Genomic DNA, 16,952 nt, shown 5'->3' on the forward strand with positions numbered 1-16,952 from the left:
ACTCAGTGGTTCTCAACCTTCTGGCCCTTTAAATACAGTTCCTCATGTTGTGACCCAACCATAAAATTATTTTCGTTGCTACTTCATAACTGTAATGTTGCTACTGTTATGAATCGTAATGTAAATATCTGATATGCAGGATGGTCTTAGGTGACCCCTATGAAAGGGTCATTCGACTGCCTAAGGGATCACAACCCACAGGTTGAGAACCACTGCCCTAACTGCTCTCCCCTCCTGGCCTGATTGCCCCTAACCTAACTGCTCTCTCTTGCTGGCCTGATTGCTCCTAACTACCTCTGCCTCATCACCATGGCTTTGTCTGGAAGATGTCTGGTCTAATTAGCATATTACCCTTTTATTAGTATAGATTATTAGTATAGACTAGAGGCCTGGTGCACAAATTTGTGCACGGCCTCGGGGAGGGGACACAGTCGGATATCCCTCTCACAATCCGGGACTCTGGCTCCTAACTGCTCACCTGCCTGCCTGCCTGATCGCCCCTAACCACTCTGCCTGCTTGCCCATAACCACTCTTCCTGCTTGCCTGATGCCCCTAACTGCTCCCCTGCCTGCCTGATCGCCCTAACTGCTCTCCCCTGCTGACCTGATCTCCCTAACTGCTCTCCCCTGCTGGCCTGATCACCCCCAACTGCCTCTGCCTCAGACCCGCCACCAAGGCTTTTTCTGGAAGGATGTCTGGAAGATGTCTGGTCTAATTAGCATATTACCCTTTTATTAGTATAGATTATTAGTATAGACTAGAGGCCTGGTGCACGGCTGGGGGGAGGGGATGTGGGAGGTTGGCCGTCCCAGCCCCCGATTGGGGAGGGTGGGGAGTGAAAGGGGGCGGGACAGGCCAGGGGGAGGGGCCGTGGCAGTTGGCAGGCTGGTCCTGCCTCCTGGTCGAACTCCAGTCGAACTCCCAGTCAAGGGGACAATTTGCATATTACCCTTTTATTACATAGGATGTTAAACACAGGATGAATTTGTGTATTTGCAGCAGAGTACGCTACACTAAACTTATAAGCAGATTTTAAATGCAAAGTCCATTTTTGTAGCACAGTGTGGAGTACAGACTAGATCTGTATGAGAATGGCAGCAGTCACACTAGTTGGCACTGGAAATGAAGGAGAGCCTAAAGCAGCACCCATGAAAATAAAGGAAAAAGAGAACGAAGAAATATTAAAGAGTCAGAATTGATGGAATTTTGCCAAAGAACAGGTGGAGATTATAAAACAGGAGAATAAGTTTCTGCCTTTCCAAAGGAATGGATGATAAAGGTTTGGGTGAGTTTAGTTTTAAGTTGAATTAGAAGTGCCTTAGATAGCTGGACATAAAAGTTCAGGAAAGAGACATGACTGCAATGTCACCGCCTATGAATAGAGCTCTGAAAATGATCACCAGAATAAGTGTGTATGGTAAGAAGACAAACCCCTAAGAAAACTATTATTTTAGGGAATGGAAGAGAAGCTCTATAAATAAGACTGAGGAGTGATGGAAAGATGCAGGCTATTGTGGAAGCCAAGGGAGAGTTTAGTCAATAGCACATTAAACTGACTGAGAGGTGAACAAAGATAAAAACATTAGAGTATTTAACTTGATTTTCCAACTCGCTTATAAGTGATATATTTTTTAAATAGCTTCAGAGGATTTTTAAGGAAGAGAGCTAGATTATAGTGAGTTGAAGAGAAAGTGGGAAATAAGTTCATGAGTGGCTATTTCAAGTTTATCAAACATGGGAAGTATAGGAAGGATCCCACCATCAAGTAGAAATTTTCCAATTTCATCACCACCCCCTTGAGTTACACATTTAAAAAGATCAGCAGTTACGCCATTATCAGTGTTCCAATGACTTACCAGCTCTAACAGCCTCATTTTCCAGTACGACTCTATTGAAAATAAAGCGGATATACTTGGAGGGAGCAGGCGTTCTGGGGCCCTCTTTGCCCAGCAAGTGTAGAATCTTTGTAGCCAGAACAGTGTGCTCACAGTCCTCAATGAATTCACAGAGGTGGGCTAGACCTGCTTCTTTAGCCTCAGGGTTCTCTTCCACAATGCTGATGATGCAGTCCACAATGGCCCGTTTATATTCAAAGCCTCCCTGGCAAAAGAGAAAACTCCCATTCGTTCTGAGGATGCTTTTTGGAGAAATGCTTATACTCCAAGGCTTATGCTTATAATATTAAAATTTCCCTTCCCTTCCTTCATGAAAGAAACAGAAGTGTGTTTTTTTTTCTGCAGGGAAAGCTAGAGCCATAGCATGTTTAGTAATGATAAGTCAGCAACCAGAAGTAAGCACACTATTTGAGAGACACATGCTGCTTTAAATACTATGACATTTAATGGGAATCGTAAGAATTTAAGAGAGCAACTTCCTATGATTTACAAACTAGTCCACCTACATCGTCTCGGAGCATGTTGGAGAGGAAAGTCATCATGACGCCATGCTTTCGTGGGTATTTCTGACAGAGAGCACTAATTGCCTGTACAACCACCACCTGCAGAAAAACAAACAGAAAGGCCATTCACCTTTATAATGACTGTACTACTACCACCCATAAAAAGACCAACACAGAAAGGACATTCATCTTTATAACTTTAGCTACTAAGCATACTTTATTTACTGTAAGCTAAGAAGGTGCTGTAGTTATTCAAAATTGCAATGGTTCTTCATGAAAGATAAGCCAAGAGACCTCAAGGGAAAATAAAAAGTTAACTCAAGAGACCCCATTCCTTTGCTCCAAATAAATAAGCACATAAAAATTTTAAAGTGAACAGTAAAGATTAAAAGATTAAACAGACTGATTTCCATAGAAGAAATAGAAAGTTACCATAAAACTACTTTACAAAATGGTTTCTAGAATAATTTTACCACAACTTTAAAGACCAGTGTCAAGTGAGAAGGGTGTGAGATGTTACCTTACTTGCAAGCTAACAAGCGAGCCTGCCACAATTTCATTAATGCTAGTAGAAAACATAAGACTCCAGGATCAGAGATGAAAGACAGTAAATTACTCATTGTAATAGCAGTAGCTACCATACCAGTATTTGGAACCAGTTTCCTGAGCCCCAATCCCCACAGGGCAATGCAAAAAGGGGCAGATAACACTGAGTCCATTGCATTACAGGAGAAGAACCCTGAGGTATGGCACTTGAGTATTTTACAATGGGCAATAAGCATGCCGGTCTTGTGTTCTGAAGGGAAACATTATTTTTCTTATACTGGACAGTGAGCATGTTTGCTTTTTGCTCTACACCAGTGGTTCTCAACCTTCTGGCCCTTTAAATACAGTTCCTCATGTTGTGACCCAACCATAAAATTATTTTCGTTGCTACTTCATAACTGTAATGTTGCTACTGTTATGAATCATAATGTAAATATCTGATATGCAGGATGGTCTTAGGCGACCCCTGTGAAAGGGTCGTTCGACTGCCAAAGGGGTCGCGACCCACAGGTTGAGAACCGCTGCTCTACAGGGAACAGTAGCTTTGTCTTCTAGAGCTGTATTGAAATATGCCCTGTACAGGGAGACACTATATTTTCTAAGGTTGGAAGATACCTTGCACTACACAAAGGGAACAAAGCTAGGACGGTAGGAAACAAAGGGCAGTTAGTGCCTAACTTGCAAGATGTGCAGAAATACAAGAAACTCTTGGAGAATTGGGAATTGTTTCTCAACAACCAGATAGTCCCAATCTATACACATCATTTCAGAACATAGAAAATGAAGGAAAACAATCAATCAGTTGCCTCCTGTATGCACCCAGCCAGGGATCAAACCCACAACCTAGGTATGTGCCTTAACCAGGAATTGAAACCACAACCTTTTGGTGTACGGGATGATGCTCCAATCAACTGAGCCACCTGGGCACAGCAAACATCCAGTTTTTTTATGAAGCAATCATACCAAAACATAATAAAGATGTGATACATGCAAAAAGGAAAATTTTAGATGGAATTCATTTATAAATATTGATGCAAAAATTCTAAGTGATATATTAGCTAACAACTCCAACACTACAGTAAGAAAATAATATTTCATCATGAAATGGGATTTATACCAAGAATGCAACAACGGTTCAACTTTAGAAAATTAGTTAATATAATGCATATATTAATGAGTCAGTAAAGAAAAATCATATGATTATATCCATAGATGCTGAAAAGACTTTGATAAATATCCAACACCCATTACTAATAAAAATTCTTGAAAAAAAAAATAGAAATGGGTAGATAGTTCCATTTTACACACTCACACCTCAATCCTAATGTCAGCATATTACTACATAGAGAACACCAAGAGGCATTCCCATTAAGGTCAGAAATAATATAAGGATGCCACTATCGACTATTATTCAACATTACTATGGAGTTATTAGCTAATGCAATTAGACAAGAGAAAACAATTAGAGGAATAAGAATTGAAAAATAAAAGACTTAACTATCTTTATTTACAGATGATATGACAATATACCTGGAAATCCTACAAAAGCAATAATAAAACTAAATAAAATAATTCAACAAGGTAGTAGGATATAAAATTAAAATGCAAAAATAATACTAATCATTGCATGAAAAATAACTAGTTAAAAGTTATAATGGGTTAAAACATATAATAACAAAAGATAATATAGTTAGGAAAAGCATTTAAGACATTCAAAACTAATAAAAATACTATTAAATATTTTGAAAGGCACAAAAGTAACTTGAACAAATTATAAAACATCACTATTCTTGGTTAAAATGTCTTAACATTAAGTTAACTTATAAATTAATGTGATCCCAATAAAAACACCAAGGAGATATTTTTATGAAGCTAGACAAGTTAACACTAGTCATAAGGAAAAATATACACATAAGACTAGCTAGGGAAACAATGAAAATAAAGAGTTATGAGAGGCAGCTAATAAATATTAATACATTCTGCAAAGCTTCTATATTTAAAATAGTGTGTGATCGTGATTTATGAATAAAGAAAACAACATAATAGAATAGAAAGCCCCGAAATAGACCCAAGTACATATACTTTAGTATATGTTAAAGGTGGTATCTACTTATATAAAAACCATGGGTGGTGTTCATCATGACCACAACCGCCGTGGCCAAGCAGAAGGAAGTCAGTCCTGCAGGGGTTGTCTTGGCAACGGCTGCGCCCTCCCCCGAGCTGTTTCCCGGAGCTGTTTCCGGTGAGGGCAGGGTTTGGGGCAGGAACCTGCCCTCGGAGCATGAAGGCATATCTTTATAAAGTGTGCTACGCCAGCACGGCCAAGGGTGACTCTGAGTGGGGGCAGCAGAAAAGGCTTAGAAAAGACAGACAAGATAATGAAAGCTGGGTCTCGGTGGGACGCTGCTTCTCTGAGAGACAGCGACCACGACCACAGCTGTGTCTTTATTTTATAGCAGATGCCACGAGGCAAAGTAAGGGCGTGACCAAGATGTTTACAACATTCTCCTAGGTTTCAATCCTACTCAACTACATGCACCTGAACTCTATGAAGCCTACATCACTCAGGCACGTGGGGCCACGTGTTCGGACCATAGGTTCAAGCTTACAACTATAGCTGTTGGCTATAATTTTGCTAGGAGGGCCCTGCCCTCCAAGCTGGGACTTGCATGTGGCAATAAGAGGACTGTGCCCTCTCATTAGTCCAAGGCTTGAACCTGTCCAAAACACTGTAGCGGCTCCCCACAATAAAGTTTTAATTCTGCTTCTTTGTTACTAATGTTGTGGCCCTACCCCATAACAAAGAAACAATTTCCAGAGGATGAGGCCCAGGAATCAGGATTTTAAAAAGATTCCCAGGTGATCCTAATGCGCAGCCAAGATTGAGAACCACTGCTATAGATAATATTAAACATATATCTAAACATGCAATTCTTTGTCCAAAAAATGAGCATGTTCAAAAATTAAATGAAGAAAATTTGGATATACTCGATGGAAATTTTCACACATATTTGAGTGATGATTCCATTGACTCCACAGATGATGCTGAAAAGGAAAATTTTCCCATCGAATTTCTTAATAGTATTACTCCTTCGGGAATGCCGTGTCATAAATTAAAATTGAAAGTGGGTGCAATCATCATGCTATTGAGAAAGCTCAATAGTAAATGGGGTCTTTGTAATGGTACCAGATTTATTATCAAAAGATTATTAACTAACATTATCGAAGCTGAAGTATTAACAGGATCTGCAGAGGGAGAGGCTGTTCTGATTCCAAGAATTAATTTGTCCCCATCTGACACTGGCCTCCCATTTAAATTTATTCAACGACGGTTTCCCATGATGCCAGCATTTGTGATGACTATTAATAAATCACAAGGACAAACTCTAGACAAAGTAGGCATATTCCTACCTGAACCCGTTTTTGCACATGGTCAGTTATATGTTGCTTTCTCTCGAGTTTGAAGAGCATCTGATGTTACAGTTAAAGTTCTAAGTACTTCATTACAAGGGAAATTAGTCAAGCACTCTGAAAGTGTTTTCACTCTTAATGGTGTACAGGGAGATATTAGAATAAGTTTAATCACTTTATTAGTCGTTGTTTGCATCACTATTGTTTTTATATCATGTTTTTGTTGATTTCATATCAAGTTTTTGTCGTTTTTATATCATGCCTCTGTTGTTGTTATATCCTTTTGTTACTGTTTATTTATTAATAAATTTATATATTATTTTCATATACATTTTACTAATTTCCTTTCATCTCTCACACTTCTATTATAGAGAAAGGGCAAATAGCAATATTAAAATATCTCTGCTAATTAATTCCCTTTTTAAAAAATATATTTTACTGATTTTTTACAGAGAGGAAGGAAGAGGGATAGAGAGTTAGAAACATCGATGAGAGAAAAACATCAATCAGCTGCCTCCTGCACACTCCCCACTGAGGATGTGCCCACAACCAAGGTACATGCCCTTGACCAGAATCGAACCTGGGACCCTTGAGTCTGCAGGCCGATGCTCTATTCACTGAGCCAAACCGGTTAGGGCAATTAATTCCCTTTTAATGTGCACGAATTTCATGCACTGGGCTATTAGTTTTAAATAACAAGCAAAAAGTTTATTGAATAAAAATGGGGGGTTGGGAGCAACAGGTTATTGAAAAAAATGAGATTAGATCCATTTCTCATTTCATATATAATATAATCCAATAGATCAGAGATCTAAATGTAAACCATCTATCTATACTAATAAAAGCATAACATGCTAATTAGGGTGGACATCCTTTTGGACAAAGCTGCAGCGGCTGCAAAGGGCCCAGGCTCAGGCCAGCAGTGGCAACAGCAGCGGGGTAATGAGGGTGGCGCCTTCCCCTGATCTGCCAGGTCGCCTCCCACAGAGGGAGGCCAGACTGCGGCTTAGGCCAGGGACTGAGGCAGAGGTGGTTAGGGGTGATCAGGCCGGCGGGGGGCAAATTAGGGGAGATCAGCCCGGCAGGGGGGCAAGGTAAGGGCGATGTGGCTGGCAAGCAGAGGCAGTTAGGGGCGATCAGGCAGGCAGGCAGAGGGGTTAGGGGCAATCAGGGAGTCAGGCAGAGGGGTTAGGGGTGATCAGGCAGGCAGGCAGGCAGGCAAGCAGTTAGGAGCCAGTGGTCCCAGATTGTGAGAAGGATGTCCGACTGCCAGTTTAGGCCCAATCCCGCAGGCCAGGCCTAAACCAGCAGTCAGACATCCCCCAAAGGGTCCCAGATTGGAGAGGGTGCAGGCGGGTCTGAGGAACCCCCCCCCTCCCCCCCGTCGCCATGCACAAATTTCATGCACCGGGCCTCTGGTCCTATAAAATAAAAGCCTAATATGCTAAGTGTCTGGTCGTCCAGTCAGCCATTCAACCAATCAAAGCGTAATATGCTAATGATAGGCTAAGGCCACTCAACTGCTTGCTATGATGTGCACTGACCACCAGGGGGCAGATGCTCCAACCGGTAGGTTAGCTTGCTGCTGGGGTCTGGCCAATTGGGACTGAGTGAGTTGGGCCAGACACATCCTGGAGCCTTCCCACGTCCCTCCCTGGCCCCGATTGTGCACTGGTGGGATTCCTCGGCCTGGCCTGCACCCTCTCGCCATCCGGAACCCCTTGGGGGATGTCAGAGAGTTGGTTTCTTCCCAATCTCGCAGGCCAGGCCAAGGGACCCCACTGGTGCACAAATTCATGCATGGGGCGTCTAGTGAAACTGTAAACATACCAGAAGAAACATTAAGATTCTATAATCTGAAGGGAAAGGCTATTATTCAAAAGTCAAAGCAATAAAAGATAAGATTGACAAATTTGACTACAGCAAAATAAACTTTTGCATGACAAAAGATGTCATAAAAAAGTCAAAAGACAAATAGCAAACTCAGAAAAAATAACACATTTCATAGATAAAGAACCTATATCCCTAATATACATATACAAAAAAACCTTTAAATAAGTAAGGAAACAAAAAACCAAGACACCTATAAAAATGGGGAAAATATATGAGCAGACAACACTTAAAAAGAAATATTAAATGATCCTAAAATATAAGAAAAGATGTTTAACTTCCCTCATAACAAAATAAATCCAAATTAAAACTATATCCATCAGGTTGGCCAAACGTCAAAATGTAACACATTCCATTGGTGAGACTAAGGGGAAACTGACACTCATACAGTGCTGGTAGAACTTACCTTTCTCTACAAAACTACATATTTATTTACCCTTCAACCTAGCATATGGACTTCTAGGGATTTACCCTAAAGATACACCGCTAACATTTCAAGGAAACAAATGCACAAGGTTATCCACTGCAGCGTTCTTTGTAATTGCAAAATACTGCAAACTCTAAATGCTCAAGCACAGGAGATTCATTCAATAAGCTATAGTACAAAATGACCTTCATAGGTTTCCCAAAGATTCAAAATGTCTGCTTAAACATACAGGCTAGGCTTGTCGTTTAAAAGACTAGATATATCCTATAACAGAGTAAATAGGGTCAATTATACTCTGAGAAATAAGACAAAAGAATAAGGTCTTTCTATTTTAGTTCTTCTAGCTGAAATTTATTATTCTTCTGATTATCTCTAGCACATTTTCACAAGTTCTATTCAACGCTGCACTGGAACTCCTAGCCATTTCAATAAGGCAAGAAAAAGAAAAGAAAAGCTTTTGGATTGGAAATGAAAATGTAAAACTGTCTCTATTAACAGATGACATGATTATTTATATAGACAATCCTAAGGAATGTATACAGCAACTAGTAGAACTGATAAGGATACTTTACAAGGATACCAAGTTATGGGAAAGTGGGGGGGGGGGGGGGGGAGATTTTTTAACATACTGGTAGCAAACAATGAAATAGAAATTTTAATAAGATAGAGTCATAAGCATAAAATATTCAGATATAAATTCAACAAAAGATGTGCAAGACCTCTAGAATTAATGCTACAAAACACTGCTCAGAATAAAAACCTAAATAAAGAGGAAGGTATACTATATTCATGAACTAGAAGAATTAATACTGTTAAAATGTCAGTTCTTCTCAAATTAATTTATAGATTCAACACAACCCCAATCATAATCCTAACAGGCTTTGTTTTACAGAAATTATAAAATGGTTCTAAATTTTATATGGAAATGCAAAGAAACAGATTATTAAAAAGAAGGACAAAGTTTAAAGACCACATTACTTCACTACTTGACATTGAAGAGGTACCCATAAAACTATAATAAAATACAGTGGGTATTGGCATAGTACTGATAAGTAGATCAATGGAATATGATAAAGGAGCCCAGAAATATACCTACAAGTCTATGGTTATCTGCTTTTCAGACAAAGATGTCCAAGCATGCCAATGGGTCTTTTCAACAAATGATGCTGGAATGACTAGATATTGGTATGGGAAAATACTGAACTTATCACACATAATACACAAATATCAATTCAAGTTAGATCACAGATCAAAATATAAAAGCTAAAACCACAAAATATTAAGAATAAAACATAAGAAAATATCGTTAAGATGTAGAAGTAAGTAGCCAAAGGCTTCTCAGGACACAGAAAGCAATAACTATGAAACAAAAAAAATATTAATAAATTAGACTTCATAAACATTTAAAACTTTTGCTCATCAAAAGATATTGTTAAGAAATAGGCAAGCCTTGCCGAACCGGTTTGGCTCAGTGGATAGAGCCTCGGCCTGCGGACTGAAGGGTCCCGGGTTCGATTCTGGTCAAGGGCATGTACCTTGGTTGCGGGCACATCCCCACTGAGGGGTGTGCAGGAGGCAGCTGGTCGATCTCTCTCATCGATGTTTCTAACTCTCTATCCCTCTCCCTTCTCTGTAAAAAAATCAATAAAATAAAAAATAAAAAGAAAAAAAAAAATAGGCAAGCCATAGAGATTGGAAGAAAAGATGATCGTATTCTTACCTTGAACTCATCTGAAATTTCAGATACAAAAGAAGATATCTGCTTCATTAGTCTGTCCACACTGCTCTCACTTCCTGTTTTGAGAAGTGTTGTAATGGCCAGGGTAGCAATGCTTCTATTTGAGTCTGTGATCAAGTTTTCTAAGTCCAGATTGCAGGCAGTCACAGCAGAGGGGTGCTTCATTGCCACCTTGTGGAAGGGCAAGAAAAATATTAAGCAAATTCCTATTGATAAAAACCAGAATTTAATAAAAAAAAAAAAAGAAGAGAAAAATAGAAATTGTAATTTAAGGTAAGTGGCTTTTTAAAAACTGAATGGGACAATATAGGTTAAAATTGTTTCAAAAAGAATGTTTCCAATTAAAAAGGTATGATATATCATTTGATGAATGATTAACAATCATAGTCAAAGAACAGGATAGCACTTTTTCTTCCCAGGTTTGTATAATCTTTCTAACAATATTACAGTCTGTCTTTTATTACAGTTGGCCTGTTTTTCCTTATAGTACCTGTGCACATTGATACCCATTCGACTGGATGTTAGGTTCTCTGAAAATAGGACCTCACGTGGTAAATACTGCTCAAAGACTGTTAATATCTTATCACTTAGAAAACACTTCTGTATTTAAGCAAACAAATTCCATCCAAACTGGATTGCTCATGGTCACTAAAACATGTCTGCCATTCTTCAGTTTCTTTTTGTAGGTGCCATTTACCTCTCTGCCTATAGCAATAAAAAAATTTGAAAACAGCAAAGTATTGCCTCAAAATTCACTTAACCGCAAAATATGACCCAAACTACTGTAAAACTAAGTCTTAATTTATTCCACTTACCAAGGATAATCATATTATCATACAGAAATTTTAATGTGTCTAATGGTGGTTACAGCTCCAGGCTCAATGGGGTTAGTATATAAGATATAACATTATAGAACCTTTCTAAATTTCACAAAATACAGAATTCCGAGACACATCTGGCTCCAAGGTCACAGATGAAGGAATGTGGACCTATACCAACTCTTCGAATACAATTCACATTGCTATCCCTTGGCTGCTCTAAACTGCTCTGTCCTCCAATTATTCACATAATTAACCCATAACCAATCACTCACCACCTTATGACAAGTCGTTTACTATATTAAACTTTCATTTAAAATTTTTATGGTTATTTAACTTATTCTGTAATGCAGCCTCTAGAACCATGCTACATGGTAGTCAATAGCCACATGTGACTACTAAGCATTTGAAATGTGGCTAGTTCAAATTGAGATATACTGTAAATATTTAAGAAAAAACACTAGATGTATAAGATTTAGAACGAAAAAACTAAAAGGCAAAATATGTCTTTTCAAATGCTATACTGATTACATGTTAATATGACATTTTAAATATATATTAGGTTAAATAAAATGTATTATTAAAATTAATCTCATCTTTAAAAAATTTTTTCATGTGTTTATTATAAAATTTAAATTTTTGTATGTGACTCCATTTTGTTTCTATTGGATGTTGCTACTATAGACCAGCATATCCAAGATAACTTTCTGCAATGATAGAAATGTTCTATATCCATACCATCCAATGGGATAGTCACTAACCACATATGGCTCCTGAGCACTTGAGGTGTGACTAGTAACTAAGGAACTGAATTTTTAATTTAGTTTTAATTTAAATGGAAACAGCCACTTATGGCTAAAGGTCATCATATTGGACAATATGGCACTATAAAGTGCTTAAAAGTCAGAAATGAATTATAATCTTTAGTTGAATGATAGTGAAAATGGCCATATCTAAGGCCACATTACAAGTGAGATACTACAGTACTAAAGCTAATAAATCATATTTACTAACCCTGGAGGGAAAACCAAACACTTCACAATTAATGTTTCTCAATAAAACATTGATATAAATGACCTACCTTGTTCAAGGTCCTCACAGCTGCATATCTCAAAGCTGGCTTCGGAGAGCTACAGAACAACTGAAGAACTAGAAAAGAAAAAAGATCACTAACTATAGTTCATTTCGTCATAGAGCATATATTTGAAAATATAGTGCATGAAAAATCATATTCAAAATATGCATAAGGAAATTAGATTACAGCATCAAAATTTCACATGAAAAATGTGTCATCAAAAATAGAAAAAGCACATTTTGTTGAGGTATAAAAACTTTAAATAGAGAATACAAAGTTTATTCTTTTTTCTAAAAGGATCAATATACCCATCAGTATATGGGTGGTAGGAATATTTATAGTTATAAGAGCAAGTGGGTTTTTTAAACATTACAAAGAACTGAAGGCATTAAAGTTATTTTTAAATGTTTTATATGGGGAAACTTCACAAAAAGAAGTAAAGCAACTAAAATAATCATCTACATATCAGAATGCAAGGGCATCTATATATACAGAGCTAAGATTCAAAAATCATTCCTAATACCTATCCTGAAGACCTTTGGTGCTTAAAACAAACATAAGAATAGAAACAAAAACCAGCTATCAAATATATAACCAACCTGAAACAGCAGGTGCCAGCTCCCTTGCAGTACAGTTAGGAAGATGAATGATAGCTGAAGCAGCTTCATAAATAACCATTTCATGTTTATTTCGCAAGCAGCTCTCAATGAAATCAAAGAATGGACTTTCATGGCTGTCAGTAAATATAAATAGACCATCATTAGATATCAAAAACATCAGAGGCAACATGCACAGTAGTTGAAAACAGACAGATTGAAAAGCACTTTTAGAATTATGGATGAAGTACCTCTGAAAATCCATCCCTCCATAAAAACAATAAGAACGCTGGCATAAATTTTCAAAATCAACTTTTTCAGCACTCTAGAAATTAGCAAAAGCTTGCAACAATCCTCATAGCTAAAAAAGCCAGAAGCCCAGCAGCCACTGGAGGAGGCAAATGTCTTTGGAGCTCCCTCAAAAGCCCTGCCCCCAAGAACTGTCACTATTTGATCAGACGAGTGTTCCCTAGAAAAGTCCCATTCATGGAGCTAATCTTTATTTTTATGTTTATTTTAAATTTATCTTTATTGTTGAAAGTATTTCAGATTTTTTCCTTTTCCCCCATGACCCTCCTTCCGCCCCCAGGTCTTTACCACACTACTGTCTCTGTCTATAGGTTATTCATATATTAGTATGCATATGTTCTTTAATCTCTTCCTTCCCAGCGCTGTACATATATTATTTTATGACTACTTATGCATGTTGAGAGGTTAAACTAGCAAAATTCTGTTTTAGTATTAGGGCCAAACAGATAAGGCTTAACAACTTTTCCAATATAATGTCAGAGACTAAACTCCATTTTAACCCTAAAGGTTACTCTTTAAACATCAGCTAAGATTACTCCTTTTTTTTCTCTCTCTCTTTTTTTTATTGCTTAAAGTATTACAAAGAGTATTACATATGTCTCCTTCCCCTCCCTCCCCCCCTTGACAATCTGACTCATAGCTCATTTAGTGAAAAAAGCCCTATATCCCCAGGGAGTTTGTCCTGCAAAACCAGTGGCAATTGTATTTGCCAGAGGCAGTGATTCCAGTTGGGACAAAAATCTGCACACAAAAAACTTAAAGGAAAGTCTGAGGCATAAGATGTCCATAGTGGGCTTTGATAATTTCTGACATATTCCTGGGGATCTAAAAGGCCATTTGCATGTGGAAGGCTGTGCAGATGCCCAGGAAAGATTGACAGAGCCCTAATTTCTCACCTATGCTTGATTTTGAGGTTCTGAGCAAGCAGGAGGTGAAGCCTAAAGCAGAGTTATAAACTGCAAGAGCATGGAAGGCATGCCCCAACACACAAAATGCCCACTGGAAAAGGGTGAAAGACCTGCTGGTTTAAAGCATTTAAGAAAATATGTCAAATCATTATCTGACGATTCAGCTAACCAAGCAAAGACTTCAATGACTGCACATGATCAAGAATAAAAGCTGCAGAATTAGCCCAGGAAAGTCAGTAAACAAACAACAACGACAAACAGCAACAATAACAAACTCTGAGCATAGGGAAAGGGGAAATCTGAACACCCGAATTTTCACATCAAATAATTTAAAATATCCAATATTTGACAAAAATTTATGATACACAGAAATAGCAAAATATAGCCCATGTATTGGAGGCGGAGCGGGGAGGGGGGGGGGGTTTAAATGGTCAATGAACATTATTCCTGAGGAAGCCTATATGCTGGATTTACTATGCAAAGATTTCAGGTCAACTAATATAAATATGTTGAAAGAAGTAAAGGAAACCATGTCTACAGAATAAAAGGGAATTAAAGGCATGACAATCATGCCTCACCAAAGAGAATATTAATATAGAGACAGAAATGAGTTCTTAAAAGGAACCAAATAGAAATTCTGGATTTGGAAAGTATAATAACTGGAGTCAGAAATTCAAATCTGCAGTTTAATGGTTGATTTGCACTGGCAGTAGAAAGAACCATAAACTTGAAGATGGGTAACCTGAGATAACCCAGCTGAGGAAAATTTTTTTTTTAAAAGAATGAAGAAAAAGAACAAAGGTTTAGAGACCTGTGGAATATGACCATGTGTGGCAACATTTGCACAATAGGAGTCTCAGAAGGAAAGGAGAGAGGCAAAGGGGCAAAAGGAATATCTGAAGAAATAGTGGCTAAAAACTTCCTAAACTTGATGAAAACCATTAATCTATGAACTTAAGAAGCTCAACAAATCCTAAGCAGCATAAATACAAAAGGATCCCACACAGATAGACACAAACTGGTAAAAACATACAACAAAGAAAATTTTGACAGCAGCAAGATAAAAGCTACTGATCACCTTGAATAGAGGAGCATCAATACAATTAATGGCTGACATTTCACCTAAAACGATGGACGAGAGGGTAGTAGAATGTCAAATTCAAAGTGCTGAAATAAAAATTCAAGAATTCTATATCCAGCAAAACTATCCTACAAAAATGAAGGCTGAAAAAGGACATCCCCAGATAAGCAATGAATGAGAATGCACTGCTAATAGATCTGATATAGACTGAACTATTGACTCTAAACAGTGATATGAATAATCAAGGAGAAATAGACTAGAAATGATAAATACATAAAGTGATATAAAAGATAATATAGATACATTATTTTCATTTCTCTTAACTGTTTTAAAAAGACATAAAATTGTATGAAGCAATAATTATAATACTACATTGTTGAATTTATTACACATACACATGTAATATACATGACAATAATAGCAAACAAGAGCAGGGAGAAAATGCAACTATATTAAAGCGAAGATTCTATTTTACTAGAATTAAGTTAGTATTAATCTGAAGTAGCAAATTAAAATGTATATTCTAATCCCTAGAGTAATGACTAAGAAAAAATGGCGAAAAAGTAAAAATATTCACAGAGAAATTAAAATGATATGCTGAAAATGTTTACTTAACACAAAAGAAAGTAGGCAAAGAGGAAGAGAGAAACAAAAAAGACAGGAGACTTACATAGAACAAACAAAAAATGGCAAAGATAAATACAACTAAACATCCCAATCAAAGTAAAATCCAATTACATACTATCTAGAAGTAACTCACATTAGAATCAAAGATACAAATAGGGTGAAAGGAAAAGATATCATGCAAACAGTAACCATAAGAGATCAGGAGTGGCTATATTAACATCAGACAAAATAGAATTTAAGACAAAAATATTACAAGAGATAAAAAGACATTTCATAATGAGAAAGAGGTCAATGTATCAGTATGATATAACAATGATAAATACATACACACATTTAACATCAGAGCATCAAAATACATGAATCAAAACTTGACAAAATGAAAGGAGATTATAGATCATTTAACAGTAACAATTGGAGATATCTATACACATAGAACAACCGGACAGAAAATCATTGAGGATATAGAAGATTTGAAAAACATAATCAGCCAACTCAACCTAGAACATTCAACCCAATGACTGTACCATAAATATACAATTTTCAAGTGCATATGGACAGTTCTCAAGGATAGATCAAATGCCAACCATAAAACACATTTCAATACATTTAGGACAGAAATCATCAAAGTATGTTCCCCAACCATAATGGAATTAAAATATAAGTCAACAAAAAGAATAAATTATAGGTCAACAACAAGAAATAAATTGGGGAAATTCCAAAATATTTGGATATTAAGCAATGTATGTCTAAGTAACCCATGGATCAAAAATAAATCAGGAAAGGGCTGGCCAGGCACCTACAGACAGCAACTGAAGTCCCAGAGATATATCTCAGCTGTTGGGGTTGCCACTGAGAACTCTGGGATCTAATCCCCAAGCTGGACCCCCCAGCAGAGAGCACCAAAACTGAGGAGAGTACTCACATAACATCTGGCTATGAAAACAGCAGGGTGCTGTCTGCCAGGGAGTAACAGCTAAAACTTCGGGCACCCTCTTAAAGGGCAAGTGCACTAAACTCCCTGTGGAGCTACTCACCTTGTGTTCTGGCAGAGGGAGGGTGAGGTGGACTGGAGCTGTGAGGGCAGAAGCCAGGAATGGGGACTCGGGGGATAGAACTCAGAAGGCAGA

At 37.6% G+C, this 16,952-nt stretch overlaps 1 protein-coding gene across 1 annotated transcript in view; it reads right to left on the bottom strand.

The window, feature by feature from the left end:
- Positions 1–16,952, bottom strand: part of COPG2 (COPI coat complex subunit gamma 2) — a 220,151-nt gene that overhangs the window by 145,800 nt on the left and 57,399 nt on the right. The window contains exons 10-14 of the mRNA XM_070423904.1: positions 12,904–13,037; positions 12,311–12,378; positions 10,394–10,582; positions 2,403–2,498; positions 1,858–2,101 (exon numbers count right to left, since the gene is read on the bottom strand). Of these exons, the coding sequence (XP_070280005.1) occupies positions 1,858–2,101; positions 2,403–2,498; positions 10,394–10,582; positions 12,311–12,378; positions 12,904–13,037 (731 nt within the window). The remainder of the gene's footprint in view (positions 1–1,857; positions 2,102–2,402; positions 2,499–10,393; positions 10,583–12,310; positions 12,379–12,903; positions 13,038–16,952) is intronic.

The sequence above is a fragment of the Myotis yumanensis genome, unplaced genomic scaffold (assembly GCF_028538775.1).
Source record: "Myotis yumanensis isolate MYYU_CA2020_CCGP unplaced genomic scaffold, mMyoYum1.0.hap1 SCAF_9, whole genome shotgun sequence".
In the NCBI taxonomy this organism is placed as follows: domain Eukaryota; kingdom Metazoa; phylum Chordata; class Mammalia; order Chiroptera; family Vespertilionidae; genus Myotis; species Myotis yumanensis.